Here is a 20,465-nt window from a genome sequence, read left to right on the forward strand (position 1 = left end):
TCCTGGATCAGGGTGGGGGTCCCCACTGGGGTGCCTGGCCAGTCTGGGTGAGGGGCTGAGGGCCGTTTTCAGGCTGGCAGGAGACTGAAGCTCCCAACTGCTCCTTTTTTTTCTCTTTTTTTATTTTATTCTGGGCCAGCTTTAGCTCTGGCTCTAGCTCTGAGGCTTCGTATCTGGTTTGTTTGCCGTTCTATAATCGAAACAATGTATAACTTCAGCTCTGAGATCCCGGCAGGCTGAAAGCTGGTTTCTGGGGTTTTGTTTAGCTACTACATTTGCAACATAGTACATAGTTGCTTAGAGTTGCAGCTGAGAGGCCGGCAAGTTAGGCGGGGAATGTTGGAGTCCGCAGTCACTGAAGCAAGCAAGCCTCCCTGCTCGCTTCAGTGCGTGGCTGCCGGCCGCCATCTTGGCTGACAGTTAATTTGCATAAGGATATGCTGATTAGCCAATGGGAAGGGTAGCGGTCGTACGCTAATTACCATGTTTCTCTTTTATTAGTGTAGATAGATTAGGTGCTTTAGAAAAGCTTTGTGCAGAATGCACTAGTGATTCCACTGCTGTTTAATAGGTTATAGAAAATATTGCCCTTGCTAAAAGGAATCTTCCCAGGGAATAAAAAACTTTCAAGTAAAGGACAATGAGGAGTAAACTTACTAAGTGCTTGCTCTGAGGACCAACAGAACAACACGAGCAAATTTGCTGAGGCCATCTGAAGCTTTAGAAAAGCTTTGTGCAGAATGCACTAGTGATTCCACTGCTGTTTAATAGGTTATAGAAAATATTGCCCTTGCTAAAAGGAATCTTCCCAGGGAATAAAAAACTTTCAAGTAAAGGACAATGAGGAGTAAACTTACTAAGTGCTTGCTCTGAGGACCAACAGAACAACACGAGCAAATTTGCTGAGGCCATCTGAACATCTTCAGGTGGAATTACATTTCAATAATCCAGGACAGATTAAAATAGGTTCCACTTTATAACAACTTTCTATATGTTATAATTAGTCAAAGTGCTTCGTTTAAATAACCTCAATCTTTCCTTTTCCACATTAAATCTGTTGTTCATTGGGTTCTCCGTGTTGGTTAGTAAAAGTAGCCTTACTATTACACCCTCCTTATACATTCTTGAAAATTACTTTAGATTTCTTTTTTTCCAGGGTATTAGTAATAAATCCTTTAACATCTCCTTGTCCACCTTCTCAAAATGTTTGGTATTTCTGAACCCCAAAGTAAAGGCATTTTTACAAAAAGAATATAAGGCAGTTAATGAGTTTATTTTCTCAGCCATTTTTCTCTAGACTCTGCATAGCAATAGTAAAGATGACAATTAAGTTTACATAAGGAATCTTTATATAAAATTAAAATATATTCTGCCACACTGTTCAGTTTGTTTTATTCAAATCTTCAAAATAATTTCTAAATAAAGAATTTGAAACTTATTTTTAAAATATTATCATGTTAAAATGAGAGAAACTCTTCATAGAAACATTTTTGTAATATAAAAATTTACTGAGCTGGCCGTGGCTGGGGTGGCTCAGTTGGTTGGAGCGTCCTCCTATGCACCAAGAGTTCGCAGGTTTGATTCCTGGTCAGAGCACATACCTAGGTAGCCAGATTAGGTGGGTATGGGAGGCAACCAATCCATGTTTCTTTATCTTTCTCCTTTTCTCTCTCTCAAATCAATAAACATATCCTTGAGTGAAGATTAAAAAATTTTTTTACTGATATGTTTCAAGAACTGGTAAATTCTGGTAAGAGTCAAAATACTAACAGGAAAGCTTTGATATTTGACAATTATGGTATATAAAGAACATTTTAGAAAGCATACGTATTTTTAAAATGACTTCAAGGTTTTTAACTACACTGTGAAACTAACTTATAGGTGGAACTTGTAACAGAAAATGTTTACCAAATATTTTGGGGTTAAAAAAGTTTTGTAGTATAAAAGTACAAAACGAAAATGCAAAGAGAGAGAGATAGAGAGAGGAAGGGAGGGGGAGAGACAGAGAAAATCTCTCTACCACAGGCATAGTTTAAGACTTGTTTCACTAATAAAAGGACCCTCCTAGCATATGGAATAGTTGCCATGTCCTCCCAGGGATGGGCTGTAGCTATGTTCACCTCAGGCTCATCAAGAAGAAGTGAACTGTCAAGTATAATTTCAGTCATAGAGTGGTTTGGATGAGACAGATTAGTGGTATGCAATCATGATAGATAGTTTATCTTAGCTCCAAACTGCCGCCTGGGAAATCTTGAACTCAAATGAACACAGACTCAGTCATTATTAGTGTCAAAAAGGTGTACAGAGACAAAATTTGGTTGGCAGCATGAAAGATGAATCAAGGCGAAAAAGTGACCAATTGCATATTAGAAACTAAAATTGAGAGGCATACAACAGTTTGGATATACTTTAAATACCAGGAAAGTCATTCATTATTAATTGTTCATTGATTAATATTTAAAATGTGTTTCTGTAAAGTAATATATATTTTAAAAGATAATATAAGTCACATGTATCTTATTTCAAAATATTTATTCTCAAGGTAATGCAGAAGAGTCCCCTCTTATATAGAGTAATAAGACAGCAAAATATTTTTTTTAGAAATCTATGTAATTTTAAATATATTTTTTTCAGTTGGATATTCCCCCAAATAGGCTTTTCCTAATAATTAGTTTTTTGGTAAATATTTTAACATTTAAACGTTATAGTTTGATGATTTTCTTAGGAAGAAATCAGAATATATAAGAGAATAAAGTTAAAATGTGAACGAAAATCTAAATAACCTTGCAGATATTTTCTTTACACCATAAAATATATATCTGTAAATTGTAAAATACATTATTCTATAAGCAAACACAAACTTTGGTGTCTTTAAATCAGACCCCCCATCCCAAATATCCACAAAAAAGAATGTCCTCAAGTGTCACTGCCTGAAGTGATAGACTCTGACAAATCTAACAGCTCTTTCTGTGTCATTCCTAATGCACTTGTCACTCAGTATTATCCATCCTCATTAATGACAATGGGAAAGTTTATCTTGGGAACACGTTTTAAATCATCTACTCTTTACAATGGGACCATGAAATCTCTTACAAAACATGAGGCGGGAACTACTCTGACAACAAAACCCCTTCCTGGCAGCTTTATTCTTAATTCCTGTTCAAGGAGTAATCTGTTTATTATAAAATCATACTGAACAATATATTAAACAGAATTTGAAACAAGAATAGCTAGTGTGATTTTCAAGCTTACAAGTATTTCTACAACATTTTTATTAGGCTGAAAACACCAAGTTGAGTCCTTTTTGTGAGGTTTCATGCAATCTTTTACATTTTACAATATAAACACCTTTAAAAAGGAATTTTGTTTTATCTAATTTTAAAATAATTTTCAAATGCCAAGGACACAAATCTGTATATAATCATTTAAAAAATAATAATAGGCATTAACTTAAATAAAAGCAATTTTGAGTAAAACTGTCCTCATGTTTAAACTTCCTACCTAAAATGCCAAAAAAATTCCAATTCAAGAATCTTATGACTTAAAAATTATTTTATCACCCCAAAATTACTTATAATATTTTACATTTTAAGATTCTATATGCCCTTATTTCCTTGCTTAAGAAATTCCTACAGTTAAAAAATAAAATGAAAAATTAACAAGACTTCTTGATCCATAGTGCCCGCTTAAACTTACTATTTTAATTTGATTATCAATTATATATGCTAGATAGTGTGGATAGTGAACAGTAATCTTTTCTGGTATAATTATTTTTATAAAATCAATACTTGCTAGAAATATATCCTTATGACTCATTATCCATCACCAAAAGTTTAATGCTACATTTTAATGTACTGTACAGTAAAATCATGTTAAATAAACTACAATAAACTTGAAAAACTGCATTTAATGTTGATTTTTATTACTATTAATCATTTGAAGTTCAATTGTGAATTCAAACATGCTATAAATAAAAACATTGAATTTTAATAGCATTTAAATTGTATGAACCTATAATTCATAAAGCATTTTTACTTCAGCATTCAAGGCTATTACTTTAATATTTCTCATTGATGCTTTATTTATTTTAGAAAAGATTCCTTTAAAGGATGTTGCAAAAATTATATGGGCTGAAAATTCTAAGTTAAATGTACAACAAATACCATTAAATGGTTAATTTAATTTATAATGTCTGAGAAAAGAAATATAAATCTAAGAAAAATTATATCGATTCCTCATATATTAGGTATTTATTATGAATCCAGTGATATTACATAGAAAATAGCAGTTTTTCTGTGGCTTTAGAAAGTAGATTTAGTAATAATAGGTGGGGAGATGCTTTAGCATCTGAAAGAATTTTCTAGCAACTGGAGCCGGTAGAGATTGAAACGGGGTACCTCTAAGAAAGTGGGTTCCACATGATTAAAGAGGCTGGGTGCACACAATGATAAGTCGGCTTTGAAGCACTTTAAGCTCCCTCCCAATTTTTTCAAAATATATTTTGATTTTTTTACAGAGAGGAAGGGAGAAGGATAGTTAGAAACATCGATGAAAGAGAAACATCGATCAGCTGCCTCCTGCACACCCCCGACTGGGGATGTGCCCGCAACCAAGGCACTTGCCCTTGACCGGACTCGAACCTGGGCTGACGCTCCATCCACTGAGCTAAACCAGTCAGGGCTCCCTCCCGATTTTAATCTTTTAAGAAATGCAGGTATTTTCTCAAGAGACACACCTGCATTAATTATAAAAGTGCAAACTACATAAAAATGGTTGTGCGAATTCATTATTACTCAAATACAGTTTAATTTTAAGCTTTATCTTCTAATTGAAATGGTCTCAGTAAATTTTCTTTAAAGTATACAGCTTTCTAAAGTAGAAGTTCTTTATAGCAAACTTCCTCTGTAAATGACCAGATAGTAGGTACTTTGGCCTTGTGTGCCCTAAAATTGCAACTGAGTGATGCAGAGTGAAAGAAGCCATAGACAATACATAAATGAGCAGACCTGTCTGTGTTCCAATACAAGTTTATTTAGAAAAACAGTGGAGTTGGATCTGACCCATAGGCCACAGTTTGCTAACCTCATGCTTAAAGCATCAGGGGCATACTTGATTTAATATTGTCTTTTACTTATCTAATTTACATGCACCAAAGCATAAGAACTTTTCCAATGCCCTGGCTGGATTGGCTTAGTGGACAGAGCGTCAGCCTGTGGACTGAAGGGTCCCGGGTTCAATTCCGGTCAAGGGCACATGCCTGGGTTGCGGGCTCGGTCCCCAGAGGGAGGCTTGTAGGAGGCAGAGGATCAATGATTCTCTCTCATCAGTGATGTTTCTATCTCTCTCTCCTTTTCCATTCCTCTCTGAAATCAATAAAAATATATTTAAGAAAAGAAACTAGCCCTAACCGGTTTGGCTCAATGGATAGAATGTCAGCCTGCAGACTCAAGGGTCCTAGGCATCGATTCCGGTCAAGGACATGTACCTTGGTTGCGGGCACATACCCAGTAGGGAGTGTGCAGGAGGCAGCTGATAGATGTTTCTCTCATCGATGTTTATAACTCTCTATCCCTCTCCCTTCTTCTCTGCAAAAAATCAATAAAACATATATTTTTAAAAAAAAGAAACAAAAAGCAAAGTTTAAAAAAAAAAGAACTTTTCCTATAAAATGATGGGAATTTTGTAATAATTGAATGTTAAAGAAAAGAAATGGCCAATGTGATACTACGAAGAGTAGATCACATTTTCAAAATATCTTTACATGTATTTTACGGTTCTCGACTGAATTACACATTAAGTCAATAGGACATATGAAGGAATGCATTCGGTATAAATTATGCACTATAAAACTTTTCTTCTGAATATAATTGCCTTAAATTTCTATCTGGACTAGAATGGTTTCCAGGAGGAAAATCTTAAGAAGCCAAACTAAAGAACTAGATTGGGATTTGTTGGCTCCATGTGCACAGAGGTCAAGGGGATGATTTTACAATAGTGATAGTTCCAGATTTTGTTATATCTAGATATTAGTTGCTTCACTGCTAATGTGTATTTAAATTTGAACTGTGGAATATCCAAAATGTTGTGTTCAGATTCCATTGTACATAATTATTTCACCCCTAACTCACAAATCTTTTGCAATATTTTCCTGTTTAAAGCCAGGAAAACATATAGGCAATAAAATCAGTCCTACTGGCCAGAGAAGACCGGACATATGAACAGGCAAGTGCTGAGTCAATGGGGGTTAAAAAGTATAACTAACTTTAAACCTAAAGAGATAATAGGAATCAACACTGGGGGACTTTTGCAATTTGGGAAAATTTATTACAGAATCTTTGACGATGAAACACTCAAAATAATTTTCAAGCGGCAAGAAAATGACAAAAAGAAAATCATGATTCAAATAGCATATTAATCACTTTTGTTAAGGAAAAAATATATTTTACCTCATTTCCTATCTGGTATTTTTGAGGACACAGTTCGACTTTATTTCAGCGATAACAGTTCATTATGTTATTAGCCAATATTTTTGAAGGTTATTTTACTTATGCAAAATCGTAGAAGTATATTATCCACTTATGGGAACTGTATTAGCATTATCATACTATTCCATATAGTCTGAAATGGTGAGATTTTTATGGTCACACTCTCTAATGTGTTTTGAGCACTGTCAGGAGGATATCCATTCGTTCATTCATTCAATATCTTTTGAGCACCTACATGATCAGGCACTGAACTAGGAAAAGGGGATACAATGATGAGTAAAACAGACATAAGTTTATAGCATTTATGCCCCTAAATGAACACTTTTCAAAGTTTTGATACTTTATAAAAGAGGCTTATGTATGGTATTTTCACTGTGCTAAAGTATGGCAGCAAAAACAAACAACAGTGAAGAATGGATACTCAAGAGCTAAATAACAAGCAGAGATTACTTGGGTCAGGGTTTTTCTTGGCTACTTACTTTAGAATTGATTTGCCTTAGTATTGTTATAGACCAATCTGTTCTAGAGGATGACAGATCATTATTCATTTAATTCTTAATTCAAACTCAATATTAAATTATTTTTGTTTGACCCAGAAGATTTGGTTTGGCATTGATTACAATTTAATTTTTTATTTTTATTTTTGATAGTACACAGCAACCAAAAAGAAAATTAGAAAGTGCTGGATAAATGTATTTCATTAGAACATTTCTACTCATTTGATTTTAGTTTGAGAATAAAAAATGATTTATACCTCACAAATATATATGTAACATGTAAAATCTAAGTGTATTAAAATTATTATAAGGTATAAAATATTTGCTTTTCACTATTAGTTTTACTTTTACCCTAAAGTCTTAATTCATTGAAAAATCAGGTGACTGAATTCATTACTAATACTTTATCTGCACCAACATTTTTCCCCCTAAGAGCATTGGAAAGGCTATGAAAGAAAATTAAAATAAATCACTATCTAGTTTGAGTCTGTTTTCATGCCTATCCCTGACAAGCTTTGAACTTCAATACAGAAAAAAATGGAGTATATACATCTTAGCCATTTTGAAATATGCTAGTTTTATAGTAAAAGACATTTGAACACTATCACTGTGCTGTGTTTTTCTGTATCTGCATGTGATCTATATATTTAAACAAACAAAAATGTGTGTATACTAGTATAAGCAGTTCTCCTTAAAAACTGCAGTTATATATTCTAATAATTTTCTATAATTATTTATATCAAGAATACAGTGATAGTGCATTTGGTTTTGCTCAACATTTTAGCATTTTTTTGGTAAAAATATTAATAAACTGGTATTGTGTTAGCTTTTTTTCTTTGCCCACTGAATATGACCTAAATTGACCCATTTATTTATAGGCTCAAGAAGGGCAATCCATTTCATGCTATATCACTGACCCTTAACAAAGATCTTGTAAATGAGTAGCCTATTATAACATGTACAAGTGACCTTTAATTGCATCAAGGAGCTTTTTGTTAGAAGGTTTTCAATGCTACACCATAGCTACAGTATAAGTTGGTAAAATATTTCTGAGGTTATTGAACAGAAATAGCAACAGCACCCCCATCCATCAAAACATGTACATAAGTAAGGCACTTAACTAAGTCTACACTGTAATAATACCTTTTAGATAACAATTGACCAGAAAAATAAACTTTTTCCAATCATATAAGAAATATTTAAAACATGCATAAAACTTTCATTAAATTCTTTCTAATCAAATACAACTTTGTTTTTCATAATAGCCTTTAGAAATAAAAATAGTTAGAGCCCTAGCCGGTTTGGCTCAGTGGATAGAGTGCGGACCCTTCAGTTGCAGGATCCTCCTCAGCCCTGGTCAGGACTCATGCAGGAGGCAACCAATAGATGTGTTTCTCTCACATCGATGTTTCTCTCTGTCTTTCCCTCTCTCTTCCACTCTCTCTAAAATCAATGGAAAAATATCCTCAGGTAAGGATTAAAAAAAAAGTTATTTGAAACTTGAAACGAGCTTCCTTATAACAGAAAATTTTAATTTTAGTAGAAGACACTTCTCTTTTTTACTAAATAACTATACAATTAGAACTTTACTTTAAAATGTTTGGTGAAGAATCATATACTTAACAAAACATAGTCAAATACCTAAATGCATTTCAAGTGTTACTTATATTAAGTAATATTTAAAACAAATTTTTAATAAAGTATAGGGATAGATATTAGAACTGGTTAAACTCAGAAATTTATAAATGAGTGAAATATATTTTGACAATCTAACAAAAAACTGAAACCAAATATTCAATTTCATTAAACCATTCATATTGGTATCTTAGTTCTGGAAGGCTCACGTCACAATGATTTGGTTTGATTCTCTACAACAACGGTCGGTTGCCTTGACAGCATCTGACAAAACAGTTCAGTGAACTTCACTGTACAGACACACAGAACCTGAACTGGCTACTCTATGAAATGTCTACAGTGGCGGGGAGTTATGACAGTGATAACTGTGACAAAATTTGAATTTCCAGTTAAATAAGAGAACTTCTTTACTGGCTATGTGGATAAAGGCATTTCCATTATACCCCAATTTCTCTTAGTTATTATGATCCCCAAATCCTACCTTATAAAAACTAATAGTTTATATTTAACATAATATTTTCTTAATGAATAAAACAATTTCTTATTATTAAATTATAGGAAACTTTTTTAGTAATATTAATGAATAAAAGAGGAAAACATTTTGCAATCATAAGATTTACTGCTTAATTTTGCTTGTAGATGATATTCAAAGAACTTTCAAAAAAGAAAACATTTTTAACAGGAAATAAGTTTTACTATGAATGGATCAAATCTTCATTAGAACTAGTTATAATAAAAGGGGAAGCAAAATTAGAAATTTGAAAAATTGAATTTGGTAGACTCATTGTCTTTTAAGTTGTATAGACCTTAATTATCTCACAAAATGATGTCTGATGCTCTAAAGAAGATATTTTTAAAACAACTTAAAAAAAACTACAAGAAATAATATATAAACACAGCAACTGTCTATGAGCAAATTAATATTTGCAAAAGTATCTCAATGTAGAATTTATGTGAATAAAATAATATACTGTAATTAAGTTTGGTATACTTTTGAACCATATCAAAGTAGTTGACTGGAACAAGGGAACTATGTGTGTTTGTACAGAATACTTTCCCTACTTCATCCAGCAAAAATTCAGAAGTCTTACAGAAGTGGACAGTATTTCTGGGAATGGCATTATATTTTCTGAAAATTAATTTTTTAAATTAAAAAATAGCTATCATATACCAAAAATAAGGAAAAAATAAGGAAAAAGCAATTCTGCCAACCCCACATATCCATATCTACATAACATAGTAAAATGTTATATAAGGGAGAAACTATGAGTAAGCCAATCTGAATTTTATAATGTACTAGAGACCCAGTGCACAAAATTCATGCACTCGGCGGGGGGGGGGGGGGGGGGCCTTCATCCCCCAGCCTGGCCTGTGCCCTGTCACAGTGCGGGAGCCCTGCGATCGATCGCCCTAAAGAGGTAGGCCCCGCCCACCCATCCAAGGCTCCTCGATGGATTGCCCCAAAGAAGTAGGCCGGTGCCGGGGGTCTCACCTCTGTGCCACATGGAGCTGAGATGCGGGACCCCCAAGACCCCCAGGCAGGCCTCGCTGTGTGGAGCCGGGGAACCCCCAGGCAGGCCTCACCCCTCGGAGCTGGGGACCCCCAGGCAGGCCTCTCCACAGAGCCGAGAGGAGGTGTGACCCCCAGGCAGGCCTTGCTGGACCCCCAGGCAGGCCTTGCTGGACCCCCAGGCAGGCCTTGCCTCACGGAGGCAGGATTCCCAGGCAGGCTCTGTGCTGCTCATGCAGCATCAAGCCCAGCCTCGCCCACCCGCCTGCGCCCGCTGTGCATGCAGCCATCTTGTGACAGTGTGAGGGCATCATGGTGTGACTACTTAGGCTTTTATTAGTAAGGATTTTATTAAAATGGAGTAGAAATGCTTGCTAGAATTCATTTTTTTTTTAGTTTTTTGTTTGTTTGTTTGAATGCATCAGGGCAGAGGCCTTCTGGCTTTTGTACTGAGATGGTAGTACATCTTGGGGTATGGTGAGTAGTTAGTGGTTAAAGAGCACAGGCTTTGGAATAAGACAGACTTGCATTTAAGTGTCATGTCTGTCAGCGATTAACTTTGTGACTTTGGATTAGTTAAGTTGCTTGGTCTTTCTGAACCTTAAGTTTCCTGCTTCATAAAATGTAGATAATAATGATATATGGTAGTTATGAAATCTATGAAGTAATGGCTATAAAGCACTTGCACTAGTCCCAGACCCCTGTCAAACACTCAAAAAATGTTTTATTTCTAAATACTAATTAACAGAGCTCCTAAACATATTAATTTTCCAGGGTAATTCTGCTCATAGAGTCAGAGATTTGGATTTGATACTGGCTCTAAATACAGCTCTATGACTTTGGGAAGGTTATATAATTTCTTATATTTCCTTACATAAAATGTGCGCAGTAATTTCAAAGGGAAGGGGCGGTGGGAAGAAATAAACTAATTAACTTATATGCATATATGTATTGCCTATGGACAGACAGTAGTGCAGGGAAGGCCTGGGGAGGGGACTGCAGTGGGCTGGAAAGGGTCAGTAGGGAGGGGAAGGGGGACATCTATACTTTAAAAAATAAAGATGAATTTTAAAAATGTGTTTAGTAATGCCTATGGCAAGGGTTTCTGTGAGGCTCAAATAAGAATGAAATATGGTCATGTATGTGAAAGCACCCAGCACAATCAGATGAGATACCCAAAGTATGTTTTTAAATACCCTGAGGGTAGACATGAGTTACTTTAAAAATAGTACTTTAACAACAAATATTTATGGAACACCTACTATATGTGCTTATTAGGATTTAGCTACGAATAAGACAGACTATGTCTCTACTTTTGTGAAGGTTACAACAGGTGAGGTTGAGTGAGGTTGGGAAAAATAAACAAATTAACTGGTAAACGACTATATAATACATAAGTGCTATACTGAGAATTAAAATACAGTAAATACATGACAGCAGGTAACTGAGTGAATACTTCAGATGGGTTAGTCGGGGACCACATCTCTAAGGAAGAGATTGAGATATTTAACCTACAATCCAATGAGAAGGAAAAGTCATGAAGGGATGGGAGGGATGAATATTCTGGACATCAGCTATGCAAAGATATGGAGGAAGAACTGAGGATATTTTGGCACAAAATACCTGCAAAGCTACCTATATCAACCACATGTGTGGTATCACATATCACAAATATGGATACTATATTTATTAAGCTCTTTATTGTATTTGTTACCCTTCTAGGCATCCTGGAGAATATATTAGTAAAATACACATTCTTACCTTCTAGCTGATGAAATGAGACAGCCAAGATTTGTCATCATTATTTATTTTCTCTTTTTCTATTTTCCTTCGACAGAAAAATAACTCACTGTGGGAGGAAATGATTCAAGGAGTATCATGGAAGCTTGGTGAATTCTACTACTACAGTAGTTCTACAAAGGCTTGAAGAAAATTCTTGGACTACTGCAATGTAATTTTCCTGGAGCCACACCACACAGCATATAGAAATGTTTGCATCTGCAGCATTTTAAAAGGAGAGATCTTTTTCTCTTTGCATTCTTAGTTGGTGATGAATCTATTATCATCTGGTCTCAAAGGTGAGGTTAGTGTACTATAGCTACCAGAGGATCTTTGTGAGAGAGAGAAGAGACTCATTTGAAAGATTCTAAATATTTGACTTGTGGCTTTTGCAACCACCTTGCTATTCAAATATATGCTTTCCTTAAATGTTTAGAATAAAACAGTATTCATTTGATGTAACTAATTATAAGTTTAATATCTTAGATGTTGGTGACCATACAGAAACTTGGAGAGATATAATAGCCAAACATGAATTTACTTTTCTTGCTAAATGAAGCGTTGATGCTCTGCCAGCCAAATTCACAGGAAGCATGTGAAATGAACACAAAAGCAAACAGGCCTGATGCTGCCCAAGGGAAAGTCAGCAAGATGGCAGCTTCAATCACTCGGAATAACACTAACGCTGCCTTGGGCTCTCCTCAGAATGGAAACATGTCACCATTACCGCAATGTTCCAGCAAATCAGAATTCAGAGAAAAGAACACTTATGCAATCACATACTGGAAAGGCACTTTACTCAACATTTAAGTGGAAAAATTATAAAGAAATTTCAAAAATTGTCAGTGAACATAAATGACTCAGGGAAAAATGGTTTTTTCTTCTTCTATTTCTTTCAAGGAACTTAATAGATTTTTAAAACGCTTACCACTTAGAAACAATTTCCCTTTAAATTCTCCTTTCGGAATTAATAATGTAAGGACGCATTTTTATGAAGTGTTAAGTGGAAAGTTCAGGATTCAGGGTGCTGGTAAGAAATACTCATTTCCCCTGAGACAGTACCATTACTTTGTAAGTTTGAACAAAGGGAATAAGCTTTCACAACATTTATATAGGAAGTTAAAGAAAAAAAAACTTCATATATTTTGGGAACTTACCTAATCAGGATACTTTTAGCATGTGTCTAGTCATGTAGCCATCTTTGGTCAATCATCAAAAAATCAAAGACAAATTGGCATGACTCAACCCTAACTTTAATACCGCATGATTGTGTCGTGTAAGCTTGTTTTGTGTGAGAGCCGCTGTGGTTTTAGCAGAGAGATTAACAACCGGACCTAAGCTGGCCTCCAAACCTTGCCCTGCTGATGCCTCAAGCTCTTTGAAGTCTGACCATCATACCTGGCAAAACAACAGTGGGAACTAGGATGGTGTCAGATCTAATCAAATTGTTCGCTGCAGCATAGCTAACTATGGGGTTCACTAATTGGCCCAATTGCGGATTATACCTTTTGCTACAGATTCAAGACAATAATTTAGTTAAATAATGTTTTTTTTCTCCCTTATCTCTTCTAATTAAGATTCCAAAGTGGGAAGAAATAGGATTAGACAAGTCTCAAAACTGGGTTCCCCTTAAGGTGGTATTCAATTTTGATAGGCTAGCTACGACGTGTGAAATATATCGAGCATAGTATTAAACCAACTTCTGGAGATTCTGTGAAACCTATGTGACATTACTGTATGTCTATGTCACTTGGGAATTAAAGTACAAATATGGGAATGGTAATATAATGAATAGGTTAAATGTAAACACCTAGAAAATGGCATTTCCATTGTTAAAGAATATTAATTTGGATCTATTTTTGACAAATGATTTCATCCAGAGATATCTATGTTCTACTGATTTTCTCTTGTTAACTGTAGTATATCTGGGAATTGAAATATCAACCAATATTTGTGATTTACTGAATTATCAATATTCATTTAGTATACAAGACCCACATAGATACAATGTTTATGATAATTACTATTTTTGGACCAATTTAAGCTTACATAAGTATTATTTATCCTTATATTGAAAATTTGCAGAGAACAGTGTACATCTTTTGTATATATCAGCTTAACTCAGTAACCATACTTCTGACTTGAACTTAAAAACACTGAAATCTTAGATCTGGAAAACTGTCGCACTACCCAAGCGTTGATAGAGGTTGTAACCAATGTAATAATACATTATTATCATTTATATTAGAAAATCAATTACTAGAATATATTAAGATATGATCAACATGAACAATACAACATCAAAATAGTAAAACACCACTTAATCCAAGTAAAATGCTGCTCCTATCATGTCATCAAATTAATGCTGCTGCATTTCAAATTTTATGAAATTTTACTTGTTTACTGTAATTATATTATAATCACTAATATAAAGAAAAAAACTGGTTAATGATAAACCCCAAAATTAGAGAAACAAAAATTACACAAGTTGAAAAATACAAGTGTAAGTAGTTATTTCAGCTTGGAAGCTGTGTGCCCAAGTTATGCATCTTACAGAACATTACAGAGAATGAGGAGGCAGTGTTTATAGCTCACTTGGCCAGTTGGAGTTTATGTAATACCTAAAGCTGTATTATTTGAAATATTTTTAAACTCCATAATTTATATTACATGTATTTCAGCAAATATTTTATACCTACTAAGTATATAACTCTGATCTTAATTTTGGCATACCATGTACTGTTTATAAGAATTACCAATTTTTGGAGAATTGGAAACTACTTCTTTTAACTTCTTTTATTGAGCCAACTTTAAACTTTCTCTTTTGCTTATCCAGAATGTATGCCAGGATTTCAGTGTCTTTACTAGATAGGATTCTGCTACAATTTTTTTAGAGGGTTTAATTTATAGGAATTCATGATGAATGTTAGGTATTAGTAAAAGTTTACTATGATCACATAATTGCTTTCACCTGAATCTGGACAATACCAATACACATTCCAAGAAGGAAAAAATACTCTGTTGCTATCTCCAAATCACTCAAAGAAACTGCAGACTACTAGTTAAAGTTGCTCTACTTGTTAAGGCCATTGATGGCATTAGTAAAAAAATATTCCGTTTTTTAATACATAAAAGGGCAGTGATGTAATAAATAAAAGAAAAAGTACCCTAAAAATACAGATGAGAGTGTCTGCCTGTTTCTTTGCACCCTTACTTCTGGCATGCTGACTTTTTAGACCTTGTGATTATCAGTAAATTCCAACATGTAACAAATCTACCTGTATGGAATAAAAAACGTTATTTCTGCTTTACTTGATAAACTACCTTTCCCTTCTAAGAGTAAGATGCAGATTCAATGCCTGGTATATTATTACCTCAGATTTTATAGACTAGTGGAGTGTACATTTTATTTTTTAAAAATACCAGGGCAATTTCTTAAAAAAACTTTTATTTGTTGTATATATTAAAACATTGCCATCTGGTAGGTATTTTTCCCCTCCAATAAAAAAAGTCCTCTTGTTTCAACAGTGTCTAGAATATATCACCAAAGAATTGCTATCTAATTGGGTGTGCATTTTATAATGTACAATGTTATATTTAAGCATTTAATTTTACACCAATCACATGATTGTATACAACTATAACTATACCTATTTGTACTTTTAATAGGTTTGTTTAATTCTTCATATTTTTCTAACCACCAAAGTGAATTTCATGGCCTAAGTAACTTATGTAGAATAAGTTTATGTACATAAATATATATGTACAATTATATATATACTTACACACACACAAACACTTATTAATTAGGTTATAAGCAAAAAAAAAATTAAGGATGTGATTTACTGTATTAAATATTAATAAAAAAACACCCCAACATAGTTTTGTTTTCAAATATTGCTTCTAAACTACAGGGTCACCAATTATAATGGTTCTTTTAGTTTTAGACTAGTAAGAAGAGAAGAAAGGAAATGGAACAGAAAGAAACCCATGTGGTTAATAAATGACCTTTCATCAGCTTCAATGGTAAAATGTAGTCACTATTAGAACCTAAAGTTATTTAGAGGAGAGGTCTCACTTGACATTATGTAAGTATTTTATGTCTACCCTCTCACCGCCAAAATAATACAGTGTGTGTCTGTGTGCGTGTGTGTGCGTGAGAAAGAGAGAAAGAGAGAGAGAGAGAGAGAGAGAGAGAGAGAGAGAGAAAGAGAGAGCGAATGAACATCACTCGACTACTGTGCTACTTTTTCTCTATGTGTAATTTTTTTTTATCATCAAGGAATCTCCTTCCTTAATTTTTATGGTGATAGACATGATACCTTAGACCTGGTTGTCAGAATACTCATCTGAAGAGAAAGGTGTCACATGGGAAAAACACACACATGTCTTTTGTTGAAAATATAAATTCATCTTAAAAGAAAATGGTACGGCATGCTCTCTTTGTGACATCAACAACTACAACTTCACATTTATATTTATAACTACTAGTATATATATTACGGTAAATTTCTCAATATTCTATCAGAAAAACTAAAACAATGCTTGAACAATTACAGTGTTGGATTCCCTTTCAATGGTTTTTTTTTTTTTTTTTGGAGAACTAAAGCAAATTAGCTCAAGAATCAGCATTTCTGCACTCCAGTTCTTTTGGCTTTATGTGGCTTTTAAAGGAGTATCCCCAGATGAGAAACTTCTAACGCTCCTGCAGAGATGACCTGCTTGAAGAACGGGCTGCCTGATTAACTATTAACTGCTCTCAATAGGATTAGATAATTAAGGACATTGATGACCATTAATTAGGAGGAGGGCACATTAATTTGTCACTGGATAGGGCCCTTACAATGATTTATAGGTTAGTGCTACTTGCAAATGTGAGGGGAAAGAGAAAAAGAGAGAGAACCATTAAGTTACCTTATCAAGTGGCCAGCTAAAGAGGGCAGAGGGTCAAAAAAGGGCCAAAGTGGTCACTTCAGGGTGAAGTCCCAAACACCAAAGCAGTGCCAAGCCACATTGACCATCATTTGGTGATGAAGTTAAAAATATGCTAATTTATTGGTGGCAATTCTCTCTTTTTATGGTTTCAAGCAGTTAAGACAAGTGGCCTGCTTAAGAGCTTTTCATTTGAAAAGAGATTAAACAAAATGGTTTGTCAAGGCTGCTTGGCTGTTTTATGTCTTTGTTAAAAAAATGGCACCGACTATACTGATAACTATCACATCACCCAAAAGCCATCTCTCTCTGAGCATTTATTTCGTTAATAAATACATCAACCCTAATTGCTTAATAGTGCTATGTTCATTTGCTCTTTAGCAAGATTAAGTTGAAATAAATCTTTTGTACTACCACTTTCTGTCACTATTACTTGCAGAGAGGTCCCACAAAAGTTTCAGTTTTGTGGAAAATTTACTTAAAGATAGCGGTGTAAATTAGAGTGAGTACTCTGTTTTATTCAGCACAGAAAGCAGAAAGATGACTCCACTACTAATAAAAAATCAGCTTTTAGAAGGTAGATAGGATCCTCTTTTCTTAACCAGGTACAACTGTGGGTAGCACTCACATTCCACATACAAATAAGCACAGCTCATTAACATTTAATTAAATATGCCTTTGAAAGCCTTGAAAATATGCATGTCATATTCATGTAAATTTGGAGCTTACTTTAAATGTATATTTAAAACAAAATCATTTTTGCTATACTCTAATAATAAGCCATTAAAATAAAAAAATAAGATAGTCTAAAAAATTATTTTATTGTACCAAAAGAATTTAAAAATACTTAGCATAGAAAAAAAATTTAACATGAACCATCTAAGAATTTCATTGAATATATATATGATTTACCTCAAAATTGTAAGCTGAAATATAAAAATTCTCTTACCTCAATGATGAATAGCTTTCTTTTCAATTTAAAAGCTAAGTCTTTGACATCTGACACATCACACATCAAGTTATTAAGCCGAGGAATCTGACGTATGTGAATCAAACCTTGTGGAAAGGAAAAAAGGAGAAAAATTAAAATGCAGTCATTGGATGCATAAATGAGAGTGGTACAGCAGAATCCTGTAAATTTACACACAGGCATCCTTCCCTTTTAAAACTGGAGCTTACTACCAGGAGCAATGAAGCAAATGGTGTGATTATACTCAAGTAATCAAGCAGAATAAGATAAACAGAAATCCTTGTGCAAGGAAAACTAATTGCACTTTGGTACAGAAGTACAGATGCAAAGAGGGATCTTACTACTTGTCAAAACTACAGCCGGTTTGTGTGTGATTTTCTCTTGTATTTACAGTAAGCAAATATGGCTATCACCTTGCATGCTGCCCACGGCACCACTGGGTGATCTTTATTTTATTAAATGCACCAGTAAGCAGCCAGCAAAACAAGGCTTATGGGTTACCCATAACCAGGGAAACACTCATGAAATGCATTCCATTTTGTACCTTATTAATGACTGCTACAAACCATTGAAGAAAACGACATTTTAGAGCACATTCTAGGATCAAACATTAACCCCTAAGCCATCCCAAGACACTCATTTCTGGGCATGCTAGACCTTCCAGGAGCTGCTATAAGCTTTGTACCAGTGTTAGGTAAACCGTGAGCTTTGGCCTCTTGTCAGTAGAAACACTCACTAATTTTTTCTGACAAGGGCACTGGATGGCTTTTGTGCAGCTTAATACAGTTCCTGACTAACCTAGGGGTCGTTTGCCACAGATGAAGATGTGGAAGATTCTTCAGTGCGTATCTCTGCCTGACTCAGCCCATATTTAGAAATTACTATCCCAAAGACATTGATCCCTAAACATGGGGCAAGAAGGCAAGTCCAGATTTGAACTAAGTAGATAAATCTTATTTATAGAACTGCTTCTCTAGTATAGAATTTTGTGTGTGTTTGAATGTTTAGTAAGGTATGTATTAGTTTTAGCTTAAAACGGTAAATCTCTAGGTGTTTAACTTTAGAAACGTCCCTTTCAAATATAATTCACTAAAATATCCAATTTATTTTTTGTTAATTTAAAAGGTATTATTAAAAATACAGTTTAGGTACAAATTAAAAATATCTCATGCAGAATTATTTAGTAAAATATGTTAGAAATAAGCACACCATACTTTGATTTGCACATTTTTCATTTTAAACTTGCATGTGCTTGTTTAGTTAACTATTAAATCAGGAAGCCTTACAGAATGAAGGAATGATTCCTGAGGCCCTTCTTATTAATAGAAACTTTACTGGTCATCAGAATTACCCATTAATTTGTGAGGAATCATTTATCAATTCAGAAATTTCAGCACAAAAAGTCATAGTCTTTCAACCCCTGAAATGTTTTAATTAAATTGTTGTTTTTTTTTTAGAATATAAAATATAATTTTACTAAGTTTACTCTTCAACTTGGGTTGTTTTAAAAGAAAATAGAAATATAATAAATTAAAAAAATAGTATGTCCAATTATACAATAAGTAATACCTGGGGATATGATGTACCGCATGGTGACTATGGTTGACAATACTGTATTGTTTATTTGAAAGTTGCTAAGAGGGTAGATCTTAAAAGTTCTCATCACAAGAAAAAAAAATGGAACTATGTGTGGTGATGAATGTTAACTAAACTTATTGTGGTACTTATTTCTCAATATATACATATATAAAATCATCATGTTGTATATCTAAAGCTAATAAAATGTTACATATCAATTATAGCTCAATAAAAAAGAGTTTAATCTTAATAGCTCTCTTCCTATCATAATGACAATACTGTATTACATGAATTCTACATAAGGTCTGGGCATATATCAGACACATACTTAAGTAAATGATCATGAGGCAAATTATTTTATGTAGTTTTTGTTCACAGTTTGTATTTTATAGGCTTAAAAAAAAGAAACACCTGATCGTGTTATTTTATTTTTTAAAGGTTGTATACTGACTCTTCAAAGTAGTGGCAATCATCATGTAACCTTTTATTTGTAGACTGGGCTTGCCATAGTCCTGCAATCACAACCTTGCACAATCTTGCAGCAAACTTCAAATAAGCTATTCAGGCATCAGACTAGAGGTTTCCATGTAAGTATAGCAGTTCCACAACAGTAACAGCAATAATTAACATTTATTCAGATAAGTAAGTAGGTAAAAATCTATTATTCATCACACTCCATATTCAGTTTAGAGCTAAGATATGCATAATTACTAAACCTTTCCTATTGCAAAAGTTCTATGTAAGAACCTTTAACAAAAATCCCTAAATCAACCAAATGACTAAAATATTATTAAAAGCTTAAAAACACGTTAAGTTAAAAAGTCTAATTAATTGACCTGTGCATATACTAGGATGGTGATATTTTAAAATTTGTTCATAACTCAAACTAACAACAAAATGAGTAGACAGAGAACAGTCCAAATATACTCACAGATGCCTACTTTCTGAAAATGTGACTGACTAGGGCTTTTAAAACATAGTGCAGCACAAATTTTATTATTTATTTATTATACTAGAGGCCCGGTGCACAAAAATTTGTGCACTCGGGGGGGGGGGGGGCCCCCCCCCCGGCCCTGGCC

The 20,465-nt window shown here is 34.0% G+C and overlaps 1 protein-coding gene across 3 annotated transcripts in view; it reads right to left on the reverse strand.

The window, feature by feature from the left end:
• The window catches only part of ELP4 (elongator acetyltransferase complex subunit 4), a 183,111-nt gene that overhangs the window by 90,090 nt on the left and 72,556 nt on the right, over positions 1 to 20,465 (reverse strand). For 2 of the 3 annotated variants that reach the window (XM_005873067.2, XM_005873068.2), the window contains exon 9: positions 17,788 to 17,894. In XM_005873067.2, the coding sequence (XP_005873129.1) occupies positions 17,788 to 17,894 (107 nt within the window). Of the gene's footprint in view, positions 1 to 11,893; positions 11,977 to 17,787; positions 17,895 to 20,465 lie in introns of those variants that run through there. The other variant, XM_014545207.1, reaches the window with a different exon arrangement.

This window comes from Myotis brandtii, unplaced genomic scaffold, assembly GCF_000412655.1.
Source record: "Myotis brandtii unplaced genomic scaffold, ASM41265v1 scaffold399, whole genome shotgun sequence".
Lineage (NCBI taxonomy): Eukaryota > Metazoa > Chordata > Mammalia > Chiroptera > Vespertilionidae > Myotis > Myotis brandtii.